Below are 15,149 nucleotides of genomic sequence, written 5' to 3'. Positions count from 1 at the left end.
ATTTTGACAATAAGTGGGCCACAGATTTTAGGTGGAAATAAGAACAAATTCATTCATGTGCTCTGATTTGCACTTCCATGTATGAATCATATATAAATGATAAAGAGTTTATCAGTACCTGCAGGAACTTCACTTAAATTTCCCTGATTTTGGGAAATTGGGGAAACTTTGTGGAACAATTTGAGGAAGATTTGCCATATTTTGGAAAAATTGAAATTATAAATGACTGGCGTCATGTGATACAAGAAGTGGAATACTGAGCTCTGCAAATATTGTGGATTTTAATTGAATTCCTATATTTAGATGTGCTGAATTATCTACAACTGAATTAGTTTGTAATTTACAAAATTTTTCATGTTTTTTTCCCCAATCATTTACTTTCTAGAGCCAAGCGGGCCGAATTTGATGCTCTAAAAGGGACGGATTTGGCCCCCGGGCCTTGAGTTTGACAGGTATGCTCTAGGCCACGGATGTCAAACTAATTTTAGTTGAAGGGGACACATACGACCTCGTGGGCTGCAGAAAAATCCATGTTTTTGTGAAGGAAAAAAAGCACAAAATCCTGAATGTTAAGCGATTGGTGAAAATTCCTTGACTTTGCCACTAATTTTCTTGAAATTTGCATCGTAATTGTTCAGAATTTTGTAATATCAATGTAAATAATGTAATAGTGCAACCCCCATCGTAATTTAAAAAATTAGGTAATTTAGTGTTTTTGTCCTGTTTTTGCCGTAATTTCTACTTGGAACAAAACCTTCCCGCAGGCCGGACTAGATAATTTGGTGGGCCGAACTTGGCCTGCGAGCCTTGAGTTTGACATATGTGATCAAGGCCTTTAGTTCTTAACCTTATTGGAGGTTCTGAACCCTCAGTGTATTCAGCTAACCCTTTGCAAATGAAAAAATAAAATATAATTTCTTACAAAATGGATACTGTATAATTATTATTGTTATTGCAATTTATCTTTTAATAACACATTGATGTGCATTTTGTCTAACACATTTTGTGTACACATTGAAATAGGACCAGAACCAAAAGTCTAACACCATCTCAAACCTCAAACCAGCACTATAAAACAAAGTATTCCAGTTTCAAATATAGTTTTATGAATCTGTGTGGTCCTCAAAGATGAGATAAATACACAGGTCTATATACAGTACGTTCAAAGCATAAAACGAAAGAGACTCTCATTCTGTTAAAGACTCTGTGGAGACCCATGAATGTTTGGTGTTCATTAAAATGACGGATCATCTCCGTGTACGCTATTAGATCAGGACATGACAGGGTAATTCAGCTCAGCGTTCGTTATGCACCAGCTGGTGAGCACAGGCGTGAAAAATGCAAAGTATTCACATTCCATAACTTTAAATGTACAAGGTTTGAGAGGAACACAGACTGTAGACGTGTTAGAGCAGAGAGAGGAGAAAAAAAAAAGCTCAATAGCCCCTATGCACACAATTAGAGTAGGGAACGCTGATTCAGCATAAGATGAGTACTAGAGGTTGTATGCAGATAATGTGCAGCATCAGATTGAAGAGGAAGAACTTCAACTTTCATGGGTCATAAAATGAGACATTGTTTAACTGAGGATGGCCACAACACGCACGCACGCACACGCACGGTACAAGCTGTCACAGCATCGTCTAGAAAAGACGCAAGATACTGTTTTGTTGTTATTTCTTGATGTTAATTTATTTTATTTTAAACTGTTTTTAAGTTGTCATTTACATCAGGGGTTCTCAACCGTTTCAGCCCGTGACCCCCAAAGTAAAGATGTCAGAGACTGGGGACCCCCAATGTACCTGAAGGTGGTTGAACACAGACATGAACATTGAAGAACAGTCATGTGTAGACAGAGTCATCTATAAAGGGGAATAAAGGGGAAAGATTTTTGGGTTCCATCCATAAAGTCAGTAAAATGATGGTCCATTGTTCTATGAATACGTTATAACCACATTTATTTATTAATCTGAATAATATCCACTGTTATCCAGGAAGTTTATTATTATTTAGGCCATAGTATATCGTCATCTTAAAGATGTAAATCTTTGTTTTAATCAGACATAAAATGGGTTAAACTTAAAAGTGATCAAAGGTGGTAATATGTGATTTTAAAAACCACAGAAACTGGTTAAAATGTGCTAATTAGAGTAGCCAAAAATGGACAGAAAAAGTGGAAAAAAGGGTTCAAAGTGTCATTATTGGCTTAAAAGTAGGAACAATTATTTTAAACTGGCAAATAATGGGCATGACAAATCGTGAATGTGGTTAAATTGGCCAAAAGAAAGCATGAAATATGGTGAAAAGAGGTTAAAAGTGACAAAAATGGGTCAACATATGTGACATTAGGTGTGAAAAGTGATGTGAAGAGCTTATAAATGCCAAACATGTCTTGAAAGTGGAAAAATTAGCAGAAAATGCATTGAAATTTGATGGAGAAGTGGCAGAAATGGGAGTAATGTAGCAAAAATGCATTTAAAGGAGCAAAAATATGGCAAGAAAAAGTGATGAAAATAGGTTAAAATATGGCAAGTTTGGTGTAGTTGCTGAAAAATGGGTAAAACTAAGCAAAAAATATTCTTAGTTCTTAAAGGCATCTGGCAGCCCCCTCCCAGTGTCGCGTGACCCAAAATGGGGTCCTGACCCCAAGGTTGAGAACCCTGATTTACATGATCGAAACAAATACAGAAATCAAATCAAAAATCAAAAAAATATTTTTTCAGATCCACCTTTTTTCAGCTCCTGCAGCAATGTTCACGTGACTCTGCTGTGGCCAATGTTCAAACTCATAATTAGGATTAGTAGTAAATAAAACTATTTTTTTTTGTAATTTGTGTAAAGATTGTATTGATTCTTTAAGGTACGATTTGAACAAACGGTCCATGGCACCAACGCGTGCCCCTCCCCAGGAGGGAGACGACGTTGTTTACGAACAACACAGATAGAGAACATGAGAGGACAAGAGGAAGGACTGGCTGCCATAGGTGACTCAGCACACACACACACACACACATATATATACAAACACACAAACAAGAGGTGCTCTCCCTGCCTTCACACTCCATAGGTGTCTATGAATGGAACCAGCATTCCCATCCCTCCCATCATGCAACTCACATGTCATACAGCCGGTACCCCATGGCCGATCCCGGTCTGCTGGGGTGGGACCCAGTGGGGTCCCGCGTCCTCCTGGGGTCGGTGCTGCTCACCACAGCGCGCCACACGCTTGGTTTGTCCATACTGGTTTTGACTGCTGCTGGTCAACGGGACTGGAAGAGGCAGTACGGCGTGCGCACACACACACGGGCTCACTCGCTCTCCCTCTCCCTCCCTGTCACAAACATGGGCTGGCAGCGAGCAGTGTGTGTATGTGTGTGTGATGTAACGAGGAGCATCCAAGAGGCTGGCAGCTGCTGGGGGTGGAGGGGGGGATGCTGATGGAGGGTGGGGTGCAATACGAACCCAGGAGTTACACAAGCTGCTCATTCAGTGGATGATCTACAGTAGAATGAATGAATGAAAATATCAATGATGGGATTATGATTATTATATTATTATTATTATTATTATTGCGGCCATAGATGAGGATGAGGACGAGACACCCACCCAACGCTACTGGGACACTCACTGATTCCACTACAAACACCTCTCTCTCTCCACCAAGTAGTACGGTCCTCCACGGGGCGACACCATTGGCTCCTTGGTCTCCATAGAAACAGGAGGATGTGTCAGAGGTAGGGCTCATTATACATCTTCCCTCTACTCCATCCCATTTTGTTTTCCCTCCCTCTCTCTTCTTCTTCTCGTCCCCTCCCCTGGCATCATCCTCTCACTCTGGAATCGATGCATTTCTCTCTGTGGTGTGTCCCTCAAAAGGCTTTTTTTTTTTTTTTTTCAGCCTAATGAGGAGAAGTGCCAACAGGTGAAAACGGCGAGTGCAGGCTTCAAGTAATTATGACTACAGAGACAGATGAATAAAAAAACAAGACACAGAGAGAGAGAGAGAGAGAGAGAGAGAGAGAGATGATATTGTATGTTTTACAACTACTCGAACTGAATCAAGTAGATAAAAAATATAAGTAAGGTATACATTCTGCTACAAATATTACATGTACGATGCACATAAAGGATGTGCTGTCAAGGAAACTGTAGAGAAAAGCTTCATTGTTTTGCTCTAAAAAAAATCTTTAGAAATATTGCAGCAAAACAAAGAATCGGATTTTCCGAGGCTGCCAACCTGGCAACATGCCCAAGGGCAGGACATTAGACCTCCAATTTATTTCCACGGGAGATTATTAGCACTTTGCATAGCAGCCATCAGCCATTCACATTACACACATACAATGAAAAGCCTACTAACTACTTAGGGCAGTGTTTTTCAACCTTGGGGTTGGGACCCCATGTTGGGTCGCCTGAAATGTCTGAAAAATGAACACACATTTCTGAAATTATTCTTTTTTTTTACAGAATTAAAACACACAATCCTAAAGGGCACATGTTAAGCTAAATTGACTTTTCTGTGCTTTAAACATCATAAAGTGTTATTAGGGCTTCATATACTGTACATGCCCAAAATGTTTTTTTCATTGATTCCCTAAATCGTTAGTTAGAGGGTGATTTGCACCTTTCTGACTACAGGGTGAGCCGAAACACCTCGCTCCAGTTTGATGACGCGTTCTCACTTTGATGACGAATTTGACGCGGCACTGAGCTGGAGAAGCCACGCCTCCAGGAAGCTCTCTGCCGTGATTGACATGTAAACGCACAGCGTCCTTTGCGCAGTGCTATATATGTATTTTCTACAGTCTATGTATGTACCGGTGAACGCCCCGCCCCCACGCTCTGTCTCATGTTTATAAAGCAGCATGAGCTTGGCTATGGAGGGGGTGGGAGGAGGGCGGGCCGTCCTCTGGCCCTACGTCACCGTGCGGGGAGGAGGAAGTCAGTGTCTCATCTATAGACACGCCCACTCATGAATATGCATAAGTAGGCCACAAATCTGCCTGTTTGTGTAGAGTTACTCAGAAAGTGACTTTTCAGAGGCTAAAACTCTGGAAAACAGGAGAGTTTGGGAAAATAAACCTCAAATACTATGTTTTTGGGGTTCTTAGAACAAATGGAGATGATGGTGAAAAATAGCATGACATGCTAAACAACTGTACTCTGTACTTTCAATTTGTCAAATAAACTTATTTTATTTTTACTTCAACTAAAATACAGTGGAAAAAAAATCTGAGCTGGCACAACTTGTCACTAATCCTGGCTCCTCTTTATTTGTAATAGAGTATAACAATATGATCAAAAACGAATCAAAATAGAGTCACAATCCAAAAAAGGTTGGGAACGACTGACTTAAGGGTTATACAAACATTTCATAAGAACAGACGGGGTCACAGACTGAGTTTACCTCCGTACTGAGAATACAACAGCCTATCATTGTAAAGTTACATTAGGTTCGTTATTTATTACAATGTTTATTAAAATCATGTTTTTTTTGGAGAATAAACTATTCCTATTCGTATTAGATTGCTGCATGAGACACTATTACTTACTCTAGTTGTTGACTGAGATTGTCACTCAGATTGCCATACTGAGCTTGCCATGGAAAATTAGTGAAAGGAAGAATAAATTAGAAGATTAACCTGTCTATCATTTCTTTGTGGCGTTGGAACCTCTCCTGCCTCGTATATTGAGGCTTTATACATTTTTCCCCAGGAAAAGGAGCCATTCAGTACTCGTCAAATAACATTAGCTTTAGAAAACTATCTGTTGTCATTCTATTGGATCTAAGTGCTGCATTTGACACTGTAGATCATACAATTTTGTTGCACAGATTGCAAACATGGGTTGGACTAAATGCAAAAGTAACGCTATGGTTTTAGTCATACTTGGAGAAGCAAATTTATTTTGTAAGCATTGGAAACTTTGAATATATATGGGGTTCCTCAGGGCTCTGTTCTTGGACCCGTTCTGTTTAGCCTTTATATGCTTCCTTTAGGATACATTTTACACAACTGTAAGGTTGATCATGTAAAGCACATTGAGTTGCCTTGTGTATGAAATGCGCAATACAAATAAATTTGCCTTGCCTTGCCTTTGGAATTGAATGAACAATCTCAGCATGGCGGAAGTAGCAAAAATCACAGCAGAAGTAGCAAAAAATCATTTTCCGGTAGTGCGCATGCTCATAACTGATCTCAGTACAAGGTAAACTCAGTCCGTGACACCGGTTTAACTTCATAGCATTTTGATTAGGGCTAGGTTTTAAAGAACTAAAAAATATATGTTAATCGATTTTCCTTTGAATGGTCATTTATCTATAAAACCATACAATCAATTATTTAATACGTCTTAATTTTCTACGGCTCCATTCTTAATGTAAACATTATTATTCTTAATAATGCATCAAATTTAAACAGTACCCGTATTTCCATTTGTGCGGTGGTTTTGAGGAACGATCTTGACGAAACAATTAAAGTATGAATATAATGCTATCTCTTGTCAAATGAATCAAATACAGTATGTATTATATTGAAATTGGCATTTTTTAATTTCTAGAGATTTCTGTTATTTTTTCAACATCTTTATTCATTTCCATCTATTTTTATTCATTCAAATAAATAAAATTGATAAATAAATGTAAAAAAATAAGAGTTTATTTCTAGTATTTTAAGCATTAGTTCTCTTAAAATCTCTTCCATAATAAAGCACAATTGGTACTGTGTCCTGTGAACATTTAATGGAATCGAATTGAATCGTAAATCAAATCAAACTGATCTGGGAATTCAGAATCGACACCCAGCTCTAATTTTGATGCAAACTGTTAAACACGTTTACACTTGCAGCAGTTGTGTGCTGCCATTAATCATGACAATGCAAATGTTGCATCTATGCAAGTAGAACTGAATTGCTGTGTCATTCTATTCAGAAGGTAAAGAATGTATAAAAGGATACACGACAAGATCTGTCCTTCATCAGCCCAAACAGAGTAAACATGACATTCAATTGGATTCTGGAGATAGAAAACGCCGTCGGCTCCATATTTTAAACCCTGGCACCAACAGAGAGAGAGAGAAACCACATCGCTTGCACAGGCATTGCCTCACACACCAAAAGTTGCAAAGATACACACACACAAAGATAAATAGGGCAACATTCCTGAAGATAAATAGAAAAACAGAAGACTTTGAGGATGCTGTGAACTCAAGTTCTTGATGTTGTTTTGCAGCCAAGATGCACTGAGCACCAGGAAGAAAATAGACACTATACTGTTGATGACACCTTCAGCACGACAGATGGAGAAAAGTCTTCAACAGGACATGCACACACACACACACACACACACACGCACGCACACACGCTAGGGGAACAACAGGAACCCCAGGCAGACGGCTCACATTCTCCAGGGGTGTGTGTGTTTCATCTCCAGGTGAATGGACGTCATGCAGCTCTGTCGATGTATTGAGGGCCTTGTTTCAACGTGACTAATGATGTCAGAGCGTCTTTGGTTTGCGATTAGCGTGAGTGGATGTTAGCTTTATGCAAAGCATCTAAGAGCATTTACACCCAGTGCATCAGCTGTAAGGATGGAAAGCCAGTGCTGAGCTCTTCTGTGTTTACATTAATACTGTGTGTGATGTGTTTACTGAGGGTGAGGGTGTCCCGATCCAACGTATTCATGTAGTTTTGGTCACACTTCAGTTTAGGGAACACCGATTAACCATTAAGTAGTTGCTTATTAGCATTAGTAACATATTGGCTTAATTAGTAATTGTTAAGTACTTATTAATATTGCCTTACTATATACTTAATGGCAGTCTAGCAGTCCAAAGAGGGTTAGGATAAGGATTAGGGTTAGGGTTTGTGTTAACCTCTACCCTAACCCTAGCATGTTAAGATTGTAATTCATATACAACAACTTCCTTACTTAATACTAATAAGTAATAATTCTGAGGTTATTGAGGCAAAACTCTTAGTTAATGGCTTACTGGTTGTATATTAAGGCCATGCAGAATAAGCCATTAATAATGATTAACTAAGAGTCAATATGTTACAAATATGCATGCTAATAAGCAACTATTTAATGGTTAATAGGTGTTCCCTAAACTAAAGTGTTACCGTATTTTTTTTTCTACTTCCGATACAATATCAATACTGCAGCAAATACGCATTGATTGATACCGATATCGATTCGATCAGATATCAGCACGTATCATTCATTCTTTTAGAAAACGTAGGAAACTAGTCAGCGACAGTAGGCATGAGGAAAAAACTGACCCATTGTTTATTAACCAATGGGTTTAATACATTTTAACCTTAAACAGAATGATTTACAATTGAATAAAAAAATTAAAATAAAACAAAAAGACAGTCATCAACATCCCCCGCCAAAAAAAAAAAACGGAAGAAGGGCAATAACTCTGGAAAAAATAATGGCGCGCTTCTCATTTCTGAACTCCATCAAGGTATCGATGCCCTGAAGCCACACACAGAATTTGGTTGTAGTAACTTTAAGAGTTTCTGAGAAAAGCTGTCCCCTTTAACTCAGACGGATGGAGCTCAAACCTACAGTATATCCCCCTTTCACACTTTGTGATGGGGGATAATAATAAATTAGTAGACCCTGAAAAAAATAAACCTCAAAAAATGTAATTTAAAAAAAAAAAAAAGTGCAAAATAAGCACTAGTTTACCGTGAACATAAAAATATTCTACAAATAAACAAAATAAATAAATAGAAAATAATTAGAAGACCCTGTTTTCGTATGCTCAATGAACATACATCTTATCAAATAAAACCTGAGTGCAATGAGATTCATAAAAAAAAAAAAGAAGACAGCCACTATTAAAAACGTCCTTCAACTCATTTCATTAAAATGACAAAATCTCTTTAAGTATCAATATCTGTCATTTAATGTTCCCACTGTATTGAGTATTTTTCCCACACATTAGCATGTAAGAACTTCTAAGTATTATGCAAAAAATTGATGCAGATAATAGGTGGCGTGAGACGGGTTGCAAAAATCGTTTTCCTCCAACCAGGAATTTGAATATTGTTGAAACAGTTTTAAATTCAACTTATTCTGTGTTTTTTTGTTCTACACACAGGCTGTCGTGTCGTGTGCATCCTCACTGTTCTCATCTGTCACCAGATGGCTCCTTTAAATCCAGCTGGCCTTCGTCTACCACACACAGGCTGCTCTGGCTCCGTCGCTGTACGACGCTGTAGTGTGCAACGTTTTCATGCTGAAGGCTTGCACGATTCACTAAGAGCACACACAGACACACGGCACAGTGCAGAACCGATGCACTGACAAACACACAAAGCACTCACAGTAAAAGGGCTTTATCCATGAGGCTATTATTATTACTATTGGAAAAATACAGCATCATTGAAACTGCCATGCATCCAAAAAAAAATAGATACATAAATGGAAAGCTTACAGTGTGGGTTTATGGAAACCAGTCTGAGGAACAAACATAGGAGTGGTCAGTAATATCAGGGCTGGTTTCAAGCACCTTATACAACAGTTTTCCCAAAGCAACAACAGATTTATGAGAATGATGTTTAAAAAAAAATGGCAGTTCATTAAACATTCTGATAATCAAACAAAAGGTTTGTCTGTCAAAAAGGAAACTAATGAGGCCTTTTTCTGACATCGTGATTTTTAACTTAAAGCCTATTCATATTTAGAAATATAAAAATGTAATTCTGATAAATCAGTTTAGTGAAAGAATAATCATAAAGCGACTTTGACTTCCCAAAAAAGCGCTACATAAAATGTATGTATTATCATTATTATTATTATTATTATTATTATTATTATTATTATTAAATAATAAGTGCTCAACTGCTGCTGCTTAGCTATGGATTCACCATCACACTATTGCTTAACCCAGGGTTTTTCAACCTTGGGGTTGTGACCTCATGTGGGGTCAAGTGGAATTTGAATATGGTCGCCTGAAATGTCTAGTAATTCATTCAAAAATAATTACTGATTAAAAATATATATATTAAAAAAATTCAGCTATTAATTATTAAATCTTGTAAATTATTAAATCTTTATATTCCCATCTATTAATCTATATATATTCTTATGTATTATATTTTTTATATTCTTATTAATCAATATATATATATATATTGTTGTTATTAATCAATATATATATATTGTTGTTATTAATCTATATTCGTTTATTAATTTATATAATATTATCTATTATCTATATTCTTATCTATTCATCTATATATTAAGTTCTTAAATAAATTATTTGAATGCTTCCAGATGACTGTTGTTGTAATCAGAGCTATATAAACAAAGTTGAATTGAATCATTATTTTTATTGTTTTCATAATCAACATTTGTCACTAATCTTGGCGACTCCATATCTTTAACACAGTCTAACAAACATGATCAAAAACTAATTCTAGAAAAAGAAATAAATGTCTTGGGGGGGGGGGGGGGGGGGGGGGGGTGATATTGAAATGGGGTCACGATCCAATAAAGGTTGGGAACCGTTGGCTTAACCTGTTTAACTGAATTGACTGTCAGTGTCAGCCACGGTGGTTTATCTGATATGAAGGAGTTTAACACAAGTGCACTAGAGGGGGAGGTCACACAGTAGTGCACAATGATTGGTGCTACAATGCCTGTGGAGTTTGGTTATCAGAGTCTCAAACATTTCACGGGAACACGCACACACGCACACAACTGAAAGATTAAAAAAAATATGAAAATGAATCAAAATACACAAAACTAAATATTTATACAAAAAAAATACACAAAACTAAATATTTACACAAAATGACTCCAGAATCACACTGCAATGGCAACAAAAAAATAATTATACAAAAAAAATGCACAAAAACACAACAGAAAGATATACAAGTACACATAATGAAACAGACATTACAGAAAATTACACCAAACAAAAAAATATAAAAGTGAGTAAAAAAAAAAAACAACAAACACTTATCATGCACATGTCCCATAGAATAAAACCAGGAAAATTGCACCCACATTTTGCACCCGCAAATATACCCCTTATGCTCCCTTATGAGTGTACTAGTGGGTAATTGTTCCTCTAACAAGGATTGCAAGGATTCCTTATTTTTCCCCTCAAAGTAGTTCCTTCTTCTCTTAAGCACTTACTTATCATTAAAAAGTAGTAAACTGTCCTTCTTCAAAGCTTTTTGATCCTCAAACCACAAGATGGCAGTGCACTCTCTCTTTCTCTCCCTCTCCTGCATGCACAATGTATTCATGACGTGTTTTAAAGGCCTTGAATAGAAACTAGATCTCTTGGGGTTTTGTGACTGGACAGTGACGCGCACGTTTTAAATAGCTCCAAAATTGCATTACAACACAAAACCTTTTGTTCTAGTCTCTCTGAAGAACTGCTGTTGCTACTGAACACTTCAGTCTTAGAGGACTGCTGTCCTGTATGTTTTATGTGTCTGCTGCTAGAGGAGGAGTTCTCACAACTTATTGGTGGATCCAGGGACCACTTACAGGGGAGAAAACATTTCAAGGACCCCCTTCCTAATCCTCACATCAATTAAACACAGTTTACTGGCATGTGTAGACCTGAGCCCTAAATGGGAATAACTACCAAACAGTTTCTCTGAAAGACAATAAATTGAAAAAGTGTGCTATGAACAGTGACACTATTTTAGTGCAACATTTCTGTAAATAAGTGTCAACATACCAATGTAAAGTATCTCCAATAGTGCTTTCTGTAAACAAAAAAAATGTTGTTTTTTCTTACCAGTGACACCATTATACAGTAGTGTAATATTCCAGTAAACAATATATTGGTTCCTTCAACAAACGGTGACAAAATTTCTGTGAAGACCTACCTGCACATTTTAGTGAAAAAGCAGAAAAGGTTTAAAAAAAAAAAAAAAAAAAATCAATACTTAGCGCAAGCATATCGATAATCGATCGCGATATATCGCTGTATTGAGATATCGTCACACTCCTAGCTTGGACCCCACCTTGCATTCCACTGTGCTAGAGTTAGACCCGCAGCTGAGATGGATGATGATGACACAATTAGCTGCACAAATATTAAAACCGGCAGATACACCAGGTAAATGTTCCACATTATTGTTGAACGACATGTGACGGAGCGTATGAGGACAGATCTGCTGAAACCAACACGTCCAAAGTCAACACTACAGACACAAAGCTGCAAAGCAATGTTGATAACCATCAAACTCTCAGTCATTGAGCTGCACAATGCCAAAATAACACATCCATGAACTTTTTGTTCCACAAAAATATTTTCATACCCGGCATGTTCCCAGTGTCACAGCTGGGAAAACTAAACCCACACCACCATTGTGAGATACAGTCCCCTCCGCCCTCGCCCTGCCCTGCCCTGCTCTGGTGGTGGAAGGTTAAAGGTTTACTATCTGTGCTGTTTGTCAGCCCCGCCACTCTGTGGCTCAGTGGCAGAAGGCGCAGTGCTGTGAAAAGCCTCGTTCTGTCACTGATTGGATACGAGCCCAAAAACTTCAGAGGCAAAATACAGTCGGGGCTTTTCAGAGACGGACAAACAAAGAGATCACTCTCTCACATCTCTAGAGCCAAGAGAGCCATTAAAGGAGCACTCAGGCCTGGGCCGAGGCTCTCTGCAGCCATCACACGTAGCTAAAAGTAAAGTACCCTTGCATGAAAATTACATGTTTAAAGATGGAGAGCGCACAGGACATATTGTGTGCACTCAGAGAGAGGCCGCTTTGCTTTTTGCAGAAAATGTTGCTGGAAGCCGAAGCGTTTCCTGCTCACCCTGTAGCTTTCACAGCTGAGTAAACAAGTTGTTTCTCTAAGGCAGACATGGGCAACTGGCGGCTCGGGGGCCACACTCGGTTTAATTTTGTGCGGCCCCCAAAACAAATCCCCAAAAATTTTATTTCAAGAAGTTGGAAGGAATATCAAGCCTGACTTAATACACAAAATAACTCACAAATCACCAGTAAAATGCACAAAGTACACAAAAAATAATAGAAAAATTACTTATAAAACACAAAATGACCACTTAAACCAGGGGCGTCAAACTCATTTTAGTTCAGGGGCTTTCAGTCGTTAACAATATCAAATTGTTTAAATAACTCAATTTATCCCAAATCCTTCAATTTTTTTCAAATTATTTCACCAAATTAAATAAATATTGGTCACAAATCCAATAAATTGAAAGTGAAGGAACAGGGACTGAAATCTGTCACTTATTGCTTTGATATTATAAGTGCCGTACATATTTTACCATTTAATTATACGTAGAGCACAATAATGATTAAATTACTCATTTTCCTGCCTAACATCTGTGGCTCACTTAACATTAACTGCTCTGTATTTGGACCCTGAAATAAAATGAGTTTGACAGCCCTGTTTTAGTGTATTCTTACTGTTATTTTAGTGTATTTCAATATCATTTTGTGTGTTTACTTTGAGGGCCGCATACAATTAGACTGAGGCCGTCAGTTGACTCCGTCTGATCTGTGCACACTAATTGCTTTTTTTCTGAAACATATGAGATAAAGTGATCAAACTCTCCTTTTGCTGATGAAAAGTGTGCCCCTCCTGGCTCCCCCCAACAACATCTTTGATCCAAGCAGCATTACAGAGCCATAGTATTGAAATGATTTCCATCAGACAGAAAGACAGATGTGAAATGGTCAGAGGCCTGTTTTGTGGTATATTGCTGTGGCTTGGGGAACTGATGAAAGGATGAGCTACGCGGTGAAATCACACACCCTTTTCTAATCTCCCACAATACCTAATATAGCAGGGATGTTGTGTGGATAACACGGCATAAAACAGAGCAGAAAAGCACTGGCTGAGAAAAATCAGTTTCACGGACACGTTTTCAAGAAAAGATGGAACGCGGTCGCACCCGTTTCAGTTTGGGATTTTTGAAAATCAAAGCCATGTTACACATGATTTCGTCTCGAAATGAGACACCTGTGCTTTGTCATTTAACATTTAGAAGCCATTTCCTTCAGCCTGGACTGAGTGAGAGATGAAGTGGCTTTTCTAAAGGAGGAGCACAAACACACACACACAGGTTCAGATGTAATCGGGCTATTGTAAGCAGGCTGAAGGCTGTGTCATAACAAATTACTGCCATGGCTCTCTAGCTAATATCTGATTAGAGATTCAAGGATACGAGGCTAAATCAGCGGGCAGGATGTGTCGCTTGTTGAAACGACAATAGTGCGATGGGGACATCTTGGTTATTGTGGCTGTCAAAATAATCGTGTGTTTCCACGCTGAGAGCCTCTGCTTTGGAATAAAATAGGAATAAACTGAAAGGAAAATGAGCTCAAGACAACAGTTTGACTGATAAGTTCTTATATTATCACCACACTAACAGACTTTAAACAACGTCCCAGGGTTTGCATCTACACTGAGAGTCACTGCATCATCTAAGAACCCATTTTCACAACCATCTACTGATATTAAAGCAGTTTCAAATCAAGTATGAAAACAAGTGCCACAGTTCTGCAGATTTTTTATGTTTCTCTGGGATTTTACGTGATCGCGGTACACAAACAAAAAAAAACATAATTCACTTGTCATTGAAAATCTCAACCAAACGTGACATGAAAATGCCTCACATGCATATTTTGGGACAATATCACACTTTCTTACTAGGCCTGGGCAATATATCGATATATCAAGTTTTCTATCATGGTGATATAGAAAATTATAATATTGCCTATTATCGATATGTTTTTATTTTCTAGCTTATTTTGTATTAAAAGACTCGTTTTAGGTGTTGCTGCTTTCACTACTTCTCCCCTAAACAAGCCACACTAAAGCACTCACTCACACGTGCTGTCCCTAAGAGGAGAAAAAGACTAAGGTTGCACAAATAGTGCAGCGGTTTGTTAATAAATGTCAGTGTGGCATTTTGCATCAGAAAATTTAACCCAGAATTGTCTTTCTGATGAGACTTTATTGAGTTAAAAAAAATAAAAAAATAAAAAAAAAATAAATAAAAAATCGAGATTAATATTGTACATCGCAATTTGTAAAAAATAAAAAAATATTGAGGTGTGAATTTTGGTCCATATTGCTCAGCTCTAATTCTTACACTATTTTTAACCAGAAAACTGGTAAATTAATGTTTAGAAAGTGTGAC

General features: G+C 37.8%; 1 protein-coding gene across 6 annotated transcripts in view; it reads right to left on the bottom strand.

Annotated features, from left to right (window-relative positions):
• LOC114466710 (IQ motif and SEC7 domain-containing protein 1-like) overlaps positions 1–15,149 on the bottom strand; it is a 153,015-nt gene that overhangs the window by 80,144 nt on the left and 57,722 nt on the right. The window contains exon 1 of one of the 6 annotated variants that reach the window (XM_028452359.1): positions 3,118–3,361. The exons of the other annotated variants lie outside the window; for them this stretch is intronic. Within the exon in view, the coding sequence (XP_028308160.1) occupies positions 3,118–3,239 (122 nt within the window). The 5' untranslated portion in view covers positions 3,240–3,361. Of the gene's footprint in view, positions 1–3,117; positions 3,362–15,149 lie in introns of those variants that run through there. 6 annotated transcript variants of the gene reach the window in all.

The sequence above is a fragment of the Gouania willdenowi genome, chromosome 7, assembly GCF_900634775.1.
Source record: "Gouania willdenowi chromosome 7, fGouWil2.1, whole genome shotgun sequence".
Lineage (NCBI taxonomy): Eukaryota > Metazoa > Chordata > Actinopteri > Blenniiformes > Gobiesocidae > Gouania > Gouania willdenowi.
The sequence above is the reverse complement of the archived record's forward strand: the minus strand, read 5'-3'. Positions and strand labels throughout refer to the sequence as shown.